We start from the raw sequence: 20,828 nt of genomic DNA, 5'->3' as shown, positions 1-20,828 counted from the left end.
AATCTAGAGTTTTATTGCTGTTTAATTAAAATAATAATATAATATTGCAAATAATATACTTGGTGTCCCAGAAATAACTGCAAGTGTTTTAAGAGGTGGTAGATCTCGATAAAAGAAACATATTTTTTCTTTATCGTTTTTCAAATAAGTCCAAAATTTTCCAAAAATAAATATTTTTTGCTCAAACTGGATCTTTTCTGGATTTTCTTTCTTGTAAATTTAATCTAATACCTATGTTTCCATATTATCAAGAAATTATGTTTTTAACTAAAAACTAAAAAAAAATTCCAAATTTTTTTTCTAAAAATTCCGAATTTTCAAAACATTTTTTTCGCGAAAAAAACCTCGTAGGCGTATTTCTGGGGTTGAACTATACTACCAGTTAAAGGTAATAGAAAATAATTCCAAAATAACTTCTGGGAACACCGACGATGTGCGCATGTCTAGTATTTGCTAAATTGTAATTGGCCTTGAAGGGACCTTCAAGGTCGGCCACCGGATCCACACCTTTACCTATATTAGAAATACTGTCTAATTCTGGAGATAAACAAAAATCATTTAATTTTATCAAAAAAATAATATATTCTAATAATAAACAACTTAACATCTTAACTAATTATTCTGGAAATAGACAGAATTTTAAATAAAAAATAATACCTAAGATTACCTCCATACTCTTCTGTACTCCTGATACAAATCCCTGATATTTCGTATTTTAATAAAAATTGCACGAAAAGCTTTTTAAGTCTATACCCTCTTCGCTCTTATGTTACGAAACTTTCACTTTTAACAAAAATTGAACGAATATTTTTAATCCTTGTCCAAAATCACTGATTTCTATCAGGAACACATATAAGTGTAAAGAGATAAAGAGTAAATTGAGTACCAATATTTACCTGGTCGCTCGTATGTTCTCCTGGTACAAATCCGAGAAAATTTCACTTTTGACTAACGACTCCACAAAATTTTTTAAACCTAAAAATAAAATCTCCGATTTCTGTCAGGAACGCATAAGGGCGAAGAGGTAAGGCGTAAATTTTGTACCACCATAGCATTAATCAAAGATATTTCTGCTGGCTCTAGCGTTTCGAACTCGTTTCCAAAATTCAACCCCTAATATTTCGGTTGTGATATAGAGCCTATACATATTCGCGCCCTAATTTTGCACCCTTATGGAGGGTTGAATTCCTTATTGAATGCCGTATTCCGTTTCTCGATATCTCTTATAGTTTGGCTATACAAAGCCCGTTTTTCCAAAAAAATATAGCAATTCTAACTCGTTGGTCAGTTGCTCCATTTATTTGCCAGGTCGAAATTATTTTTGGTCCGTTTTGTCAAAATCTTTTTGGAGAAAAATTGAATTTGTATCAGGAACATATGAGTGCGAGAAGGTATTTTTCGATACCAGGAGTAAACAGTTACATTCACCATTTAGTCAACAAAAATTTTAAATGTCATAATATAAAGAACAGAATCCTTAAATTTGTATCAGAAGCATATAAAAGCGAGGAGGTATTTTTCGATACCAGGAGTAAGCAGTTAACATCCACCATTTAGTTGAAAATTGTTGATCTAAATATCTGAACAATTAAAAAAGCTATATGGTAATCGCAAAACAATTTCAGATGCACGTGATCAACTTTGAGTGACAGGCGATGGCGAAAGCGCTGCCAGATTGTGATGGATTTATGAGATGAATCTTAAATTAACACAAACAATATATTTATTATATCATTTTTTAAAGATCTTTACGTTTTATTTTTATAAATAATAATATTTTTTTTATTTAATAACTAATATTTTTGTAATTAATTGATTTATTTGTTTTATAGCTTATTTTACTTATTACATATTGGCAAAAACTAGTTCATTATGAAGATTATTCTAAGCGTTATTATGGGTCATTTATTATTTATTAATGTACAGGGTAGGTCAAATTCGACGCTTTTAAATGGAAACACCCTTTTCTATAGGAGATAGACAAAAACTAATATCGGTGTCTGGAGCTCAATTCTTGTCAAAAACATGATGGTGAAAACCGCATATTGATATCTGTTACCGTTTCGGAGTTACGGGGTGTTTTTAAAAATATGCATTTTTAACAAATCGCTGTAACTTTTTTGCTATGGAAATTTTTTTATTTTTATGAAAACGTCTCCAAGAGTTAGAGTTATATTTTTGGAAAGGTAATTTTAAATTATTTTCAATAAATTAAAAATATACAGGGTGTCCCATATAAAAAATCAAATTTTCTGTTGATAATTCTTAAATTATTAATATTAAAAAAATTATACTTAAACCATTAAATTGTATGTAAAAAGGTGTGTTGGAAATGTTTTCATAAAAATACAACATTTTTCATATCAAAAAAGTTACAGCGATTTGTTAAAAATTCATATTTTTAAAAAACACCCTGTAACTCCGAAACGGTAACAGATATCGATATGCGGTTTTCACCAACATGTTTTTGACAAAAATTGAGCTCCAGACACCGATATTAGTTCTTGTCTATCTCCTATAGAAAAGGGTGTTTCCATTTAAAAGCGTCGAATTTGACCCACCCTGTACAGGGAAATAAAAATCCAATTGGTAATAATAACATTTTTATTAAATAATCAAATGTTTCTGGATATCTAATACAATTTTTACAATTTATTTAATGCGTACTTAAAACTATAATGAATCAATACATGATTCCTAAAAAATACTCATAATACAGATCAGTACCTGAACACCTTACAAACAGTTTAAAATAAAATGTTAACAAAATAACTTATACAGACCCTAACAACAATATTCTGGTCATAACACATTACCATAATTTTAAGTGTTTTAATCGGTTTAAGTAAATTGGTTTTGTAAGAAAGCCATGAAAAATTGGGTTTTACGTTGTACCCAAAATATTGCTGGAAAAATCCGTCAAAAAGGTATAGACGTGTTACTTTATAACTCTTGTCGAATCTCAATCTCATTTACACAATATTTTACAATTCTCTAGTAAAATTAATTAATTTATTATCACCTATTACTCTAATTAAAGTTACGAATACTATTTACAACGAATTATTTAATCTTTTAGCGACATCGTTCGCGCATAGGACGATTTTAATGTGACGTGAGTACTTTAAACATATATAAACAATAATATTGGGGTAGGCAGTTACCTACCAGTCAAGTACAGGGTGTTAACTCTCGTTTGTTCAAATTAACAAATAAAAAGTTATATCTTAAGATTTTAATAAGTCAAAACATTTATAATTCTTAATGTAAAATATGTCTCTTCTAAGATTTAACTCAAGATATTTATATGGGAAAATATTTTTGCAAAATCATCATATCTCTGACGAATAAAGAAAATACCAACAAATCTTATATTTCTGTAGATGAGGTAAAAATGCAAATAATTGACAGTTCTTATACAGGGTGTATAATATAGTAGGTATCCGGAAACTTCGGCAGCATATTCAGCAGACAAAACTAAGTAAAAAAGTTTGTATAAATGTATGTCCTATAATGCGTAATTTCGGAGATACAGGGTGTAGAAATTTCATTTTTATTTCGAGATTTTATCCTAATAATTTCTGAAGTAACGTCAATATTTTGGATGGAGATTGGTGTCTGGAAGTTTTTTGACATGAGAAATTTGATTTTGATATCAATATGACTCTAATTTGTAGGAGGCGCCATCTACATGTGTTTTAACTGTTTTGAAGAGTCATAACTTTTTGTCCATACCTGTATAAAATTACGTAATAAAAAAATATACTTTTCCGTAATTTTTTACGTAAAAAAGGTTTCTTAGTAAAAATCGCTACGAGCAACCGTTTTCAAGATATTTAGAATGTGGAAATAGTCAATACATGTCAAAAAAAAGTATTATACAGGGTGTCCCAGAAATAAGTGCAAATATTTTAAGGGGTGGTAGATCTCGATAAAAAAAACATATTTTCTCTTTATCGTTTTTCAAATAAGTCCAAAATAATGGAGTTATTTTACTTTGAAAATTTCCAAAAAAAATTATTTTTTGCTAAAATTTTGAGAATCACTGGATCTTCTCTGGATTTTCTTTCTTGTAAATTTAATCTAATAGCTATGTTGCCATATTATCAAGAAATTATGTTTGTAACTAAAAACTAAAAAAAATTTCCAAAAAATTTTTCAAAAAAATTCGAATTTTCAAAAATTTTCTCGTGAAAAAACCTCATAGGCGTGTTTCTGGGGTTGAACTATACTACCAGTTAAAATATTTGCACTTATTTCTGGGACACCCTGTATAAAAAAAACAAAAAAAAAATATTATTATTTATATTTAAAGTATACACAAAAAATAAACCCGTTGAGTAGATAGTTATTTGATTGAAATGATAAATTTGGGAAATTTTTTTTATTCTTAAATCAATCATAAATTTTTCTGCGAAAAAAATATTATAAAACAATTTCTGTTGAATTTCTGGCACAAAAATATTTCAAATTTATGATTTCAGTCTAATAACTATTTAGTTAACGTGTTTAATTTATGTCAATGATGACAGGTATTGATAATTTCAATTCCAAATATTTGGAGAACTATTACTCATAGCGATTTTTACCAAGAGACCTTTCTTACGTAAAAAACCTCATAAATGTAAATTTTTTTACTCATTAGTTTTATACAGGTACGAACGAAAAGTTATTATTTCTTCAAACCAGTTAAAAATATGTAGGTGGCGCCCTCTACAAGTAGGAGTCATATTGACATCACAATCAAATTTCTCATGTCAAAAAACTTACTTTATAAAATTTGGATAAAATCAAAATAAAAATGAAATTTCTACACCCTGTATCTTCGAAACTAAGCATTTTAGGACATACATTTATACGAACCTTTTTACTTATTTTTATCTGCAGAATATGCTGCCAAAGTTTCCGTAATACAGTTCGGACCACCCTGTATATTTTTTTGTTCACGAAAATTGAGTGTGGTTTAAACTCTATAACTTCCATAATTTAAACTAATATATTTACGGAGCTATTGGCTAAATTACACGTAAACACCCTGTACATCAAATTGATACCAAACCAATGGGAAGCAACATAGATTTTTTACAAATTTATTAAGAGTATGTACATTGGAATATCGATTTGGTTTAAAAATAATAATCTTAACTGGGTACCCCTTGGTAGAAACATAAAACATATAATCTCATTGTTCTTTGTGTTTAAAGCCAACATTACCAGAGAGCAAAAAAGGTATTATTTTTCTCTAAATAAAAATATGATATATAAAAAAATAAAATCAAAATAGAAATGGTTAGGCTTCCTCTAACAGAAATATCATCGAAAAAAAATAGGTATGTTGGACTTAAAAATTAAATCACAGATGTGTTAAAAAAAGCCGGAGAGAAAAATTCGAAAAATAAATATCACCGATGTGTAATGGACGACCAGCAAATTTTTTAAAACAAAAATATCGGCGTTTGGTCGTCTCACGTACCGGCTTTGCCATGCTATAAGAGAGTAAATGCGTCAAAATCAATATACATAATAAATTTTCTATTTCAACATTAACAGAACGTACTAATTATTCTGATTAGCTACCTATAACGAATACGTTTATTCTTGTTATGCCTTTAAGCAAATACCGTACGATCGAGAAAGAAAATGGTGTCACAGTAACCTTTGAAATTATAATTGACTATAATTTTATTAACGACAACGGACGAACATTAATCATCAGTTGTCATTTGAAATATCATTGCAACGTTGTTTTTTCGATCATACGGTATATTTACATATTATAAAATGAACACAGAGTAGAAAGAGACAGAGTATTGAAATAATAAAAAAAATGTAAAAATTCAGACAATAAACAAAAATAAACGTAGACTAGCATATACAGGGCGTTTGAGATGGTTGCTATCTAGTGTATATTATATTATAATATTACAAAAAGGCCTCAGAGTTATATTATTTAAAAATATATTATAATATACACTATGAAAATAATATTAATATTTAATCAAACGCATCTCAAAATAATATGAGTCATGATAAATAAACAATAAATATCATTGAAGCAAACAATAAATGAAACAATGTAGTATTTTGTAAACTGGTATAGGTATAGATTTCTAATATGGATAAATAATGAGAGTGTGTGTGATAATTTTTGAACAAAATCAGACTTATTACTTTATTTTTTTTTTGTTTGGGATCGATTGGTTTTATTAATAAAATTTTCGAGACAAATGGATGATTAAGTATAAATATAAATACAAACGCGATAAAATACTGCATACTTATAACAAAACATAACTGTGTCTAGAATTTAAAAAAAATTGCTAACCTATATTAGAGGTTAGCAAATTTATAAAAATTCATTATTCAAATTTTAAAATTAAAAATTCACAAATAAAATTTCATGATTAAAAATTCACTATCGAAAGTTTCATGAAAATTCACTGTTGAAAGTGTAACGACTGAAATTTTAATTGAAAATTCACATATAAAATTTCATGATTGAAAATATTTCCCAATTGAAAATTCAGTATTGAAAGTTTAACGCCTGAAAAGTAACGATTGAAAGTTTCAGGACTTAAATTTTAATTGATAATTCACGAAAAAAAGTTATGATTTAGTTTCCCAATTTAAAATTCACTATTGAAAATTTAAATTTGAAAATTTAGGAGTAAAATTTTATGAATGAAAATTCACTATTCAAAGTTTAATGCAAATTCACTGTTGAAAGTGTAACGACTTAAAATTCATGACTGAAATTTTAATTAAAAATTCACATATAAAATTTCATTATTGAAGGTTTCCCAACTGAAAATTCAGTATTGAAAGTTTAACGACTCAAATTTTAATTGATAATTCACGAATAAAATTTTATAATTGACTTTTCCAACTGAAAATTCACTATTAAAAATTTAAACTTGAAAATTTATGAAATCGAAAGTTTAACGACAATTCACGGTTGAAAGTATAACGACGTAAAATTCACGGCTGAAATGTTAATTGAAAATCCACATATAAAATTTCGTGATTGAAGGTTTCCCAATTGAAAATTCAGTATTGAAGGTTTAACGAATGAAAATTCAGTATTGAAAGTTTAACGAATGAAAATTCACGATTGAAAGTTTCACGACTCAAATTTTAATTGATATTTCACGAATAAAATTTCATATTTGAGTTTCCCAATTGAAAATTCACTATCGAAAATTTAAACTGTAAAATTTACGAATAAAATTTTATGAATAAAAATTCACTATTGAAAGTTTAACGAAAATTCACTGTTGAAAGTATAACGACTTAAAATTCACGACTGAAATTTTAATTGAAAATTCACATAAAAAAATTTCATGATTGAAGGTTTAATAAAATTTGTCTAATAAATGTAGAAGAGATAAATCATATTCTATTTTTTTAGATATTTCGATACACCGCGTGATCGAAAAAAAAGTTAATCAATCGTAATTAAAATGAAAATCAATAATATTATTGTTCCATATTTTTAAGGAAGTAAGTTCTTATGACAATTATTAAGAAATAAATAATTATTGATTTATATTAAAAATACTACTGTAACGTCCTTTTTTCAAACATATATTTTCATAAGTATGCAGTAAGTAAAATACTCTCCCATATTTCTCCAAATTAAAAATCTACTTCAGTTATTTTAATCTTCTACATAATGGCTTAAGCTGACCCCACACAATTTATAATTATTAAATGTCCGGTTTGTGTAGCATCCACTCAATCCTGTTCATTTATACTCGCTAATAGAAAAAAAAAATCTTTATATCACTTCATAGTAAAAACATCAATAAATTCACATCTCTGTTTAATTATAAATAAATTACTATAATCTATGTATTCAGTCAAACAGCCCAATCTCATCGTGTCATTCGCGTTTTAAAGCCGTTTTAGTTACTTTGCGAAGTTTTTTCGGTTTTTCTTACTAGCCTTCGTGTGAAACGAAATTAGTTAGGTTGGAACAGTGTCATGGTCGAGGTTAGACGCTCTCCCTATAGTAAGGATTGACTCCTTTGATTGGTAGAGGATGGGCCTCCGTGTTGAACACCCATTGGTCGAAAGGATACAGGTTATCGTCTGAGAAGAGCAGATATAGGTACTGAAAAAAAAAAAGAAAAAAATTGTTAGTAATATTATAACTGGGGCCCGATTCTGTAAACATATTTCCTGTCTAGTAACTCATCAATCGCATATAAATAGAATAGGTTAGACAGGACCTTTCTTGCTACAGAGCTTTCAGAATCCCTCTTCTGGTGTAAGTAAGCTTATTAGAGTGTACCAAAAAAAGATTTATATTTTTTTCTTTTTAGTTATTGTGAAAATATAGTTCACAATGATGAAAAAAAAATCTGGTAAAATTTGAGCTCTTAATAATAATAAGGAAGTTTCATCGTGATTTTCTATCTCCGATTTAAATAAGATAGGCATAATTTGTTTTGTGAATTTTATTGCGTTCTAACAAATCAGCCCCCCCCCCGTGTTGTAACCTTCAATACATGTTCTTGTAGGAAATTGTACGATCTTCAAAAAAGGGCTGATATGATTTTTCATTTAATCAAATCATTTGAAAGTTATTGAAGGTGTAGATTTAGTTAATAAAAAAAATATTATCTAAAAAGCTATATTGTCCCGGCAGTATACGTACGGTAGCCTTTCATCAATAGAGCAGTCATGGGTTCGTTTGTATTACACTGGAAAAAAATCATAATATATAATAGCTCCCGTATATAGCGCTTAACGCCTTGGGAGTAGCAAGGTACAGCTTGCTATACTAGAGCCGTTCAGTATACAAGGAAGGTAATGTGGCTAGCACTACGTTTCAACCGCCTATTATTACCTCAGGATTGTGAATCCCAAGTACCCATTTAAGGTTGAGTAGACCTAGGTACCCAAACTATTTTTATTTTAATAAAAATAGTCGGCTGATGTGGGAATCGAACCCACACCTTGAGATTGGTAGACGAGAGCCTGTACCTCTACGCCACCGGGCACCTTGGAAAAAAAATCAAAGTACACTAAAACTAATTGGATGTCAGTAAAGAAACAAAAAAACACAGTCGTAGTTAAAAATAAATTACTATATTGAATCAGGATGATTCCTAATTTTTGTAATTAACATTGTAAATTTTTGTCAGATAAAAATTATGTTGAAGTGATGATTACGTCAAGTGAAAAAAGAATTATAGAAAAATATAATCAGATTAAAGCCAATGAAAATTAAAAGGGTAGTATTACTTTACTTAAATATTAAATTCTATTTTGATTGAAAAATTATTAGACCATGGCTTTTATTACCTGACATTACATAAGAATCAAGTGTAAATAAGACATTTAAGGAAATAAAATATTATTGGCATAGCATTTTTTAAGAAATTATTAATTTTTTAAGTCATTACTCAGGTGAAAAAAAATTGAGTAAATATACTAAAATTAAATATACAAAAAAATCTACTTTTCTTACAATAACTATTTGTTGTATTTCGCAAAAAATTTCAATTTTTTACCAAAGAACGCTTGATAAACTTTACGAAAAAATAGGATATTTTATATTGAGCCATTATTTCGTGATAAAATATAAAACATTGTGGAAGTTTTCATACACAATTTGAAGTGGAACTTTAACCTTCAATAACTTTCAAACGAGTTGATTTAATGAAAAATCATGTCGGGCCTTTTTTGAAGACCATTCAATACCCTTCAAGAGTAAGTATTGATTCCATTGATAGTGACACGCAAGTTCAGAGTCAAGTATTTTCTCGCACATACATTAGCTAAGTTTAAAAGCTTTATGAGTGACGAAATACAAAAGTAAAGGCTGTCTACAATAATCGTTCTTACCTTTAACGTTTCTGCTAAAAAGAAACTCTGCTGCACATCGTCTTGTTGTGGCTCCTCGGAGTACACGTTCTTTAGGCCAGTGTACCCTCCAGGGGCCCTACAGTACTTCTCTAACGCCTATAAGAAATAATTAAAATAAATATATAAAAAAAAACACGAAAATTTTTTAAGTACTGACCTGTACTGCTTCCCAGCCCCAATCCCTGTATTTCTCGTCTTTGGTCAGCCTATAGAGATAAAAGTACGATTCTATCACTTCAGGACGCAGAATATAATATTTCTCCGACGTTTTTAAAGCTCTGGCTTCTGCACCTTCGGTAAATCTATATAAAACATTTCCTTAATAAAGAAAAGTAAAACAATAAAGATACAATGATTTACCTGAAGGATTCTGGTCCCAATTTAGTATAACTCCTGTCATAGGACTCATGACACGTGTGAGTAACTGCTTTGGCTACATCCATGTAACGTGAAGATAAGTCGTTGTTTAAAGTTTTTGCAGCTAAGGCTAATAATCCGCCTGGAAAAAAAGAAAGTTTGATAATACTTTTCAAGACAAAAAGTAGTCTTCAAGAACAAGCCAGAAGTGACATCTGTGGGTATACAGGGGAGTTTCCTACGATGTTCTCTATGGGTATCTCAGAAACTACTGGAGAGTCTTCCAGGTTCTAGAATTCCGTTTTAAGTCTAATTTTTCTGGGATCATTAGGTAGTGAAAAAAAGTAGTAACTACTTTACACTAAATACTACAGTACGAAACCGTAAAAATATTCCATACTAAAATTATTGATAAGATAAAATTGTCAAATTTTGAAATTTGAAAAAATAAGTTCATTTTCGAATTTTTTGTGATTAGAATCCATTTAAAGATACTAAACCTACCTGAGAAACAAGCTAAGTGATCCATCTTGTGTTCGACCCTTTCAAACTTCAATTCGGCGAAATACGACAGGCCACTGGACGATGTTTGAAGCATATGCTTCAAAACCGCGGACATGGCATCGTCGAACATCTGCCTAGCTTCGGTGTCTTCTTTGGCGCTTTGAAGCCACGCCTTCAACAAGTATTCGTAGAAACTGTCACCTAGTGCTCCCATTGACATATGATCTAAAAATAGACCAATTTTTACATGTATATCTAATAATCCGGTTATTACATATTATAAATAAAAGAAGGAATGTTTACCAATAACCTAGTTATTTTCAGTCGCCTTGCGAAGTGCCTAATAAGAATTAGGCACATTTCTACAAAAAGACCAATGTTCAGTTATTTTACAAAATGCCTAATCGAGGCCAGGCAGATTAAAAATGATCAAAGTTTAGTCAGTTATGCGTATAGCATATTGTGCAATTTGAGCTTTAGTAAAAAATCATTGTTTAATAAGCCTAATTTTGATTAAGCATTTGGTAAAGCGCCTAAGAAGAGATAGGCTCTTTGTAAAATGTCCTTTTGTTTAAAAGCCAGCGTTTTATAATATGCCTAGTCTTTTTGCAAAATGCCCAATTATTCGATACACCTGCGACATGTATATCTTCTCTCTGGATTGTCTTAACAAGAGGAAAAACTTTTTTATTATTGTTAAGATTTTGAAAAAATACATTTTTCATAAAAAATTTTGCTTGTTCTAAAATACTTATGCCCACTTGCACCGTTTGTATAAACTTTGTTTAAAGGCTAAACAGTGATTAACTATATAGTATTTTATTATAGTTAATCACTGTTTAGCCTTTAAACAAAGTTTATACAAACGGTGCAAGTGGGCATTAATCTCATTTATACTTTTCCAAATTTCCATACCGTTTTGGAGAAATTAAAGAAAAAGGAAAAAAGTCCTAAAAATCAAAAGGCGTTTCTATGGTAATATTATTTCGATTTCATTCTTTGATAGATGGTTATTATTAATTTCGATTAACGTCATATTTTTTGCTGTTATTAAAGTATCACATTTTCCGATATCTATTATCACCCTTTCCGTAGGCAATGAACTAAATAACAACAAAAACAGCAAAAAATATGACGTTAATCAAAATGAATAATAACCATCTATCAAAGAATGAAACCGAAATTATATTACCATAGAAACGCTTTTCGATTTTTATAACTTAGAATTCAAGCAAATGTTTTTCTTAATTTTCTCTAAAACAAAAAAAAAAAGGAAACTATAAACGGAATTAACCATTTTAGTATTTTAGAACAAGCAAAATTTTTATGAAGAATGCATTTGTCTCAAAATGTTAATAATAAAAAAGTTTTTCCTCCTGCATAACGACAATTCGGGAACATAATGTATAAAGTGATAAATTTCTTTAAAACCTATCGGACAAGTTGGAAGTTCAGAAATTGACTTACGTTGTCCCCACTTTCCGCTTCTGGGGTTCAAATAATTCGGGAACAACCCGTTGGGCTTCTCCATTTGGTTCAGCACGTGCCTGATCTTGTCAACCTTGTTCCTGTAGATTGTATTGCCTGTGACGTCACTTAGGTAGGCCATCTCCAAGTGAAGGGTTCCGAATTCGGATAGAATACTCGAACTACCACTGGCCCACCCGTAGTTTTTGCTAGACTATAAATTAAAAAATAGAATATAATAAAAAATACCCTATAAAAAAGATATTAAAATAATTTACCCCCGTTTTAAAGTTGACCAGAGCGTTTGGGATACCGGATGGAGTGTTGAAAGCTGGGAGAAGTTTGTCAGCAATTTGCTGAGCTTTGTCTTTGAAAACGGGGTCTCCTGTTAAGGCGTAGCACGTCAGTAGACCCCCTACGAATCTGATGTTGACTTCGAATACTGATACGTCAGACACCTGTAAAAAAATGTACGAAATAAAGATAATGTCATGGGCGTGCTCACAGTGGGGTATTTGCCCCACCCTATCTGTCTGGCTTATGTATATTTTCTTAATATATTTTATGCGTTTGCATAACTTGATGTGACAAGAAACATTTTTTGAAAGTCAGCTTCAGAATTTTTTTTTTTTCAAAAAGTATGCGCAGTTTTTTACAAGACACAAAAAATGTAGTAAACACGAGAAGGACTATTTTACAACCAAAAATCGATCGTTTTATGTAATGACGGGTTAGTTTTTAAACTGTTAAAGCACTTAATAAAACATAGACACCCAAAATCTCATTCAAATCCAGGGTGCAATGATTTAAATCAACGGATTTATTTTTTATTTTTTTTTATTTTAATAATAAAAAAAATCAACGTGTTTAAAAACGTAAGATAAATCGAAAAATATATAAAGATATAGAAAAGTATTCTTATAACAAATATACCCTATATTTATTCATCATACACTGTCACTTTAACATTTGCTGTTACACTTGCTGTTGTAACGTTTAAATACTAATCGAAAAATAATTGTAAAAGATATAACATATAACACATAAACCTACTTAATATCTATTCATCTATTAAAATGCTGAACCGATTTTTGAAGTTATTTCGTGTCATTTCTGCCATTCTTCTAAATGGCAGAGATTTATTTTGGAATTGTAAAGTGTGAATACATTTCATTCGCAAACTCTAGTGCACAACTAATTTCTTCTGATGTCAGGTTATATTTTTATTCCCGAGGACTATAATCAATGTCAAAAAATATGCTGGTGTCAAGGCTGTTTTATATCTTTTTTGAAACAGCTGAATGTTGATCAAGCTAACTACTGCTTTCCCTAATTTATCTTCTAGTTCATTCCAAATTTCTACCGATATTTTATTCTGCAACAAGTGCTTTGCACTTTGAACATTAAATGGTACTAATTTTATGCTCGACTTAAGACAGTCATGACTATTTCTATAAAAGAAATCATTTGATCTAAGCAGGCGATTTTTTTGCGGAAATAGGGGCATTGGCAAAGTTTCCAGAATAAATTATATCGGTGATCAACGCAACGTGGAAACAAGACACGCGCCCGACGCGCCGTAAAGTGTTAATATTATCGATATCGGGCAAAAAAATCTGATTATTTTTTTTGCATCCTGTTCAAATCGGAATATCGGGTCTTAAAATATCTTAAAAAAGGCGTTTATTTTTTTTTAAACTTTGATGCTTTGATCTAACGGACAAACGAAGCACTTTTGTATAGAGGTAAACTATGTCCAATGAACTTATTCTGTTCCCAAAAATACGTAACAGTTCTATATTGGGACACCCTGTATAGAAATAAACAGAAAGGAACTATACACACAAGGTAGAGAAAAATCACGGAAAATATACAATTTCCCACCGCTTTCAGGGCAAAAGCAAATAAAGCAGCTAGCATGGAAGTGAACGAGAAATATGAAACGCATAAAATATGTACTACGGCAAGGTGAGTAGACTGGGACTAAATTGAATTCATCAAACTGGAAATGGAAATATAAACATTTGCCGGAGAACTTTAAACAGCTTCAAACAGGAAAATTGCAAAACATAAAAGAATTCTTACAGTATTCAGTTAGTTACGTATTTGAATGGTGATTTGTTAAAAGGGCACCAGTTTTCAGTATATTTGCTTCCAACGGCATAAATTGATTATATTATATACCGGGTGCGTCTCAAAAGTGGATCACCCCTATAACATCTTTATTATTTCAGATAAAAAAATGGGATTTGGTATGATAGTATATGATATAAATTAGGATTGATTGCCGTATTCAATTGTTTTCGGTCACTTCCTGTTTCACCGGAAATGATTACAACTCTTGATTCTTAAATGGCACTCTCGGTAATTTTTTACTTTATTCGATAGAAAATTACTCTGAATAGAATGACATATCATATGTCAGCTGTTGACATTTTTGCTTTAAAAAAATCGAATTTTAATTTTAAATCTAGAGTGCCATGGCAGTGTTAAAAACACAAATTTTTAATCAAGGAGCCTTGGAGATATAAATTTGATCGTCTAAATATTTTTCATGTCTTGTCCTGGCCGGTTAAAAGATGCCCAAATCGTATTTTTAATCATATCTAAATTTTTTCAAATGGAACAAGAGTGGTTCATTAGCATATTCGGAAAAAGCATTTTTTACAAATAACTTGGTATCACACACTTGGTAATTCGAGTCAAATAATTGTGTTCAGAGTGTCATTTTATATCGAATAAAGTAAAAAAATACCAAGGGAGCCATTTAAAAATCAAAAATTCCGTCATTTCCGGTGAAACAGGAAGCGACCAAAATTTGCAAAAATTGAATACTTCAATCAATCCTAATTTATTTCATATACAAACATACCAAATCTCGTTTTTTTTTATCAGAAAAAATAAAAAAGTAACACCCGGTATAAAAAAGTGTGGAGAGAAAACTCTTCCATTAAAACAAACCTACATTTTTTTACATCTGGTTAGTCTACCTATTTATCTCAGGGAAAATACACCCAGTGGATTCTTCTTTTTATAAAATATAAACGCAACAAAATGCCAACATTTTAGACGAACGAAAAAATATCCAAGTATCTTTCCAAAACCAATCGTAATCAATCGGGATCGAAATAATGAAAAAGAATTGCTATTTCGGAGTTAGCAGGAAGTAATTCTATTCCTTAGGGAATCCCGGTCTTACAGGAAAAATATAATCGATATAGCGTATCTGTTTCCTTTTTTAAGGATTAGAACATGATCACTGGTGTGTTAATAAGAAGAGAAAACCTTCAAAAAATCTTAGAAAATAACATGGTCTCTGTTTCAAGGAAAATATTATCGGTGTAAATATAAATACACTCACCGGCACGAAAAACGGTCACCTTAAAATTTTCATGTATTTTAAAGTTTTACATAGTATTGTGTTCTAGAGGACCGATTTTGGGGGATAATTTTTTAAGAAATTTGTAGCTAAATTATTTGGCTTTTTGGTATCTCTTTCTAAATTAAAAATGAAAGTTGCCATCTGTCAATTATACCAGTGAAAACAAAATGTTGAAATTTTGGTGAAAATTTGAAATACCCTGTGGAAAGACCCATCTGGGCGTACCTTTTCTCGATATTTTGTTATTTAACTCCTCTCAATAGCTTTATTTTAATTGGAGATATTCCCTTTTGAAGAAGGCACTAACATTTTTTTGTAATTTTACATTAAAATTCAACAAGCCTATAAAATAGTGTTTATGATTTATACACATAATGCGACAGTCTTTGAAAAATCATATCATTATTGTCTGTTGGGCCACGCCACTACTCTGCTATATATATATATATATATATATATATATATATATATATATATATATATATATATATATATATATATATATATATATATATATATATATATATATATATATATATATATATATATATATATATATATACATATATATACATATAGCTGATATAGTTTTAAGTAGCAAAGTTGATCTCTACCATGATCAATTAAAGCAGCAATAGCCGATACTTCAGAACTTAAAATTATCTCTAGTAAACATCAATAAACAATAATAATATGACTTTTCAATGACAGTGACATTACAAAAACAATAAATACTATTTTATAAGTGTGTTAATGAGAACCCAAAATCTATACTAAAATTGTCGTAAATCGTTACTGTGTGTGTCTTATTCAAAAGCGAATAGAGAACAACGGCACAGCCTACAAAGACGTAATCGTTTACGTACGCATGCGCATTTGTTATATTTTTACACGTAAAAGATTGTTTACGGCTACGTATACGTGCCAGCAGCGGCCGATTCGACCGTAGGCCGTTGTTCTCTAATATCGCCAATAAAAATAAAGCTATTGAGAGGTCGGTCAAGTTTGCCCCCCGTATTAGAGGAAATTCAAAAATAAATATACCACTATTTTGCACACATTTTGCACAATTTTGCATACCATAAATGATATTTTGCACACTTACCTAAGAGAAACCAGGGCCATTTTTTAAACGAGGGGCAAACTTGACCGTTCCCCCCCATTTGTTACGAAATGATTTATTTCTATGTACATCGATTCGGCTAATTTTGCACAATTTTGCACACCTGTTTTTGAATTTTGCACACCTTTCTGACGAAAGTTATAAGTGGTTGAAAAATTTGAATTGGCCCCCATCTGTGACTAAATTGAATTTTGTTTATATCTAACGAATCGGCTAATTTTGCACACCTGTTTTTGAATTTTGCACACCATCCTGATGAAAGTTATGAAAGTTTGAAAATTTGCAATTTCCCCCCCACCATCTGTCACGAAATTGAATTATGTGCATATCAAACGAATCGGCTAATTTTGCACAATTTTGCACAGCTATTTTCGAATTTTGCACACTCTCCTCACAAAAGTTATAAGAGTTTGAATATTTGAAATTTGTCCCATTGTGTGTGAAATGTCCCATTTAAAAATACATAAGTATGAGTCATATTTCGAAAATGATAGATCTCAGCGACGTGAAAAACTGCACGGAACTTAGATTTCACCTTTTCGATAATTTATAGCTTGCATAGAAGAACATTTATGAAACTAAAGATTCTACACACAGATTTGTCTTAGCCTGAAATACTTCACTCCTTACTTACTTCCTGAAATACCTGGCAAATTTGAAAATTTTGCATTTTTCGACAACCCTCATATCTCGGTTATCCTATACTTATCGAAAAGGTGAAGTCTGGGTTCCGTACAGTTTTCCACGTCGCTGAGATCTTATCATTTTCAAATATGACTTATACTTATGTTTTAATGTTTGGGACAATTCACACACAATGGGACAAATTTCAAATATTCAAACCCTTATAACTTTTGTCAGGAGAGTGTACAAAATTCGAAAGTAGCTGTGCAAAATTGTGCAAAATTAGTCGATTCGTTTGGTATAAACAAAAGTCAATTTCGTAGCAGATGGGGGGGAAATTGCAATTTTTCACACCCTCATAACTTTCGTCAGGAATGTGTGCAAAATTCTAAAATAGGTGTGCAAAATTGTGCAAAATTAGCCGATTCGTTTGATATAAACCAAATTCAATTTCGTAGCAGATGGGGGGGAAATTGCAAATTTTCAAACCCTCATAACTTTCGTCAGGAAGGTGTGCAAAATTCTAAAACAGGTGTGCAAAATTGTGCAAAATCAGCCGATTCGTCATGATATAAACGAAATTCAATTTGTTAGCAGATGGGGAAATTACAAATTTTCAAACCCGCATAACTTTTAGTCAGAGAATGTGCAAATTCAAAAACAGGTGTGCAAAATTAGCCGATTCGTTTGGATATAAACACAATTCAATTTTGTATTGGCAGATGGGGGTGGGGGAATTTTACATATTCAAACCCCTTATAACTTTTGTCAGGAAGGTGTGCAAAATTCTAAAATAGGTGTGCAAATTGTGCAAAATTAGCCCATTCGTTTGATATAAACAAAATTCAATTTAGTTACAGATGGGGGGGAAATTTCAAATTTTCAACCCCTTATCACTTTCGTCAGGAGGGTGTGCAAAATTTAAAAATATGTGTGCAAAATTGTGCAAAATTAGCCGAATTCGTGTACATAGAAATAAATCAATTTCGTAACAAATGGGGGGGGGGACGGTCAAGTTTGCCCCCCGTTTAAAAAACGGCTCTAGTTTCTCATAGGTAAGTGTGCAAAATATCATTTATGGTGTGCAAAATTGTGCAAAATATGTGCAAAATAGTGGTATATCTCTTTTTGAATTTCCTCTAGTGAAGGCAAACTTGCTATTGAGATGAATCAAGAAACAAACTATAGACGTAGCTAGTAGAAGATGTTAAAATTATTTTTAAATTCCTTGCTTTGTTAAGATATTCCACAGGGTGTTTCCAACATTCACCAAAATATCAACATTTTGTATTCACTCGTATAATTGACAGATAGGGATACTAAAAAGTCAAATAAAATTTTGCATAAAAATCATCAAAATCGGCCAACCACAACAAAATATATAAAACTTTAGAATACATCAAAATTGTACCCGTTTTTCATGCCAGTGAGTGTAGAAAACACAAAATTTGGAAAAAGGAATTTCTTTTCACTGGACCGAAGACCTTGTTTGTCAATAAACTGTATGTCAAAGTTCAACAATTTCCGAAATTTGCCAAGACCAACAAAGAAAAAAACTTTTAATAAACACGTGATTTATTTTATCTGAAATCAAATTTTTTTTCGATTAAATCACACCAGATACTTCAAGTTATATCTATATCCATAGATTAGAATTTTAATTTGTTAAATCCTGTCTCTGGATGACTAATTTTTGGGGCTTTTTTTCGAAATTATAATATCAATATCTAATCTAGTAAATAATAATAAAATTGTTTATTAATTATCCCAAAATCGGATCCAAGTTGTTGATGAATTAAATTACTAATTATTCGTATTAATAAAAATATAGTTTCACGATAAAAATATATAAATACATATTTTCAAGTTAATATATTGCATTTCTAGGTTAATTCATTTAAATAGAATGTCAACTTTGTTAAAGCGAATAGTAACTTGTTCCCTTTGTACCCAAAGAATACAAAGATTCTAAGATTCAAAGTTCTTTCATTATTATTAATCATCATGTAGATTGAAAATGGGTGAAAGATGAACATATTTCATTTTTTTCTTGTTATCCTTAATATAAACATTTATATGATAATTATAATTATTGATGATCGTTGTACTGAGATCAAAGATATTGATATTGTGTTTAAGAGACAATGTTATTTTTTATTTTTCACACTTTAAAAATTAGATCTTTATAAAAAATATAAGTGATACGATATCTAAATATTATATTATAAAAGTACAGTATAAACTTATAAACAACTTGACAAATATTTTTGTTTATTGCAATTGTGATATTGCACATATTTTACATAGTAAATAATTTTATTTACTCTGTTTTGATAAATGTTAATTACAGATATTTTATAATTTCATGTTATTTATTAAGATTTGAGAAAGATTGGTTGCGTTGAGAAACTCTGAAGGGTCGGTATATCACCAGTAAAACAGAAATCTGAAAAAAAGCTTGTCAGGGGCTTTATACTTACATATACTTATATATACAGGGTGAGTCTTAAATAAGTGCCAAATATTTTTAGGGGTAGTAATTTTCATCCCCAGAAACACTTCTACGTGTTTTTTTTCGCAAAAAAATTGAAAATTTGGAATTTAAAAAAATGGATTTTTAGTTACAAAACATATCTTCATAATATGGCAACATAGGTAGGTTAGTAGATTAAATTTACAAGAAATAATACCCAGAAAAGATCTAGTGGTTTTCAAAATTTAAGTGAAAAATCATTTTTTTTGGAAATTTTCAAAGAATAATATCTCCGTTATTTTGGACTTAATTGAAAAACGATAAAGAAAATAATGTTTCTTTTATCGAGATCTACCAGCCTTGAAAATATTTGCACTTATTTAAGGCTTACCCTGTATATAAATATTATAGCTTTCAATATGCCGAATTTATGATTTAACCAATGCTTATGTCAATTTTATGTTTTGTCAATTTTACACGTTTTATTTTTTATCTCGAAAACTATTAGAGATCGGCGTAGGTTAGTATATACAGGGTGTCCCAAAAATAAGTGCAAGTATTTTAAGGGGTGGTAGACGTTGATAAAAGAAACATATTTTCTCTTTATCGTTTTTCAAATAAGTACAAAATAACGAAGTTATTACTTTGAAAATTTATAGAAAAAATGATTTTTTGCTAAAATTTTGAGAACCACTGGATCTTTTCTGGATTTTTTTTCTTTTTTTTCGCGAGAAAAACCTCATAGGCGTGTTTCTGTTAAAATACTTGCACTTATTTCTGGGACACCCTGTGTAATAGAAAAATTATAAGATATGAAAGTATGTAATTTCGAAAAAATATAATAATATACTGGATGTTTCATTTAAAATAACAAAGATGCTACCGCTTTTAGTGTACAGCGACAACACTCTAATGCTGAAAATAATTTAGACATATGGAGCAGTTGCTTTATACAAAAAATCACCCTGAATCACCCTGTATATCCCCCCTGTCGATGTCGTCAGAAACAAAAACACAAAGAAGAA

General features: G+C 29.9%; 1 protein-coding gene across 3 annotated transcripts in view; it reads right to left on the bottom strand.

Moving 5' to 3' along the window:
• Window positions 1–5,197: 5,197 nt before the first annotated feature.
• Window positions 5,198–20,828, bottom strand: part of LOC115886016 (mannosyl-oligosaccharide alpha-1,2-mannosidase IA) — a 130,222-nt gene continuing 114,591 nt past the window's right edge. For 2 of the 3 annotated variants that reach the window (XM_030905046.1, XM_030905045.1), the window contains exons 4-10: window positions 12,480–12,659; window positions 12,202–12,415; window positions 10,735–10,959; window positions 10,234–10,372; window positions 10,031–10,175; window positions 9,853–9,969; window positions 7,994–8,113 (exon numbers count right to left, since the gene is read on the bottom strand). In XM_030905046.1, the coding sequence (XP_030760906.1) occupies window positions 7,994–8,113; window positions 9,853–9,969; window positions 10,031–10,175; window positions 10,234–10,372; window positions 10,735–10,959; window positions 12,202–12,415; window positions 12,480–12,659 (1,140 nt within the window). Of the gene's footprint in view, window positions 8,114–9,852; window positions 9,970–10,030; window positions 10,176–10,233; window positions 10,373–10,734; window positions 10,960–12,201; window positions 12,416–12,479; window positions 12,660–20,828 lie in introns of all 3 variants that reach the window. The other variant, XM_030905044.1, reaches the window with a different exon arrangement.

The sequence above is a fragment of the Sitophilus oryzae genome, unplaced genomic scaffold, assembly GCF_002938485.1.
Source record: "Sitophilus oryzae breed Bouriz unplaced genomic scaffold, Soryzae_2.0 scaffold_466_pilon_pilon, whole genome shotgun sequence".
NCBI lineage: Eukaryota > Metazoa > Arthropoda > Insecta > Coleoptera > Curculionidae > Sitophilus > Sitophilus oryzae.
The sequence above is the reverse complement of the archived record's forward strand: the minus strand, read 5'-3'. Positions and strand labels throughout refer to the sequence as shown.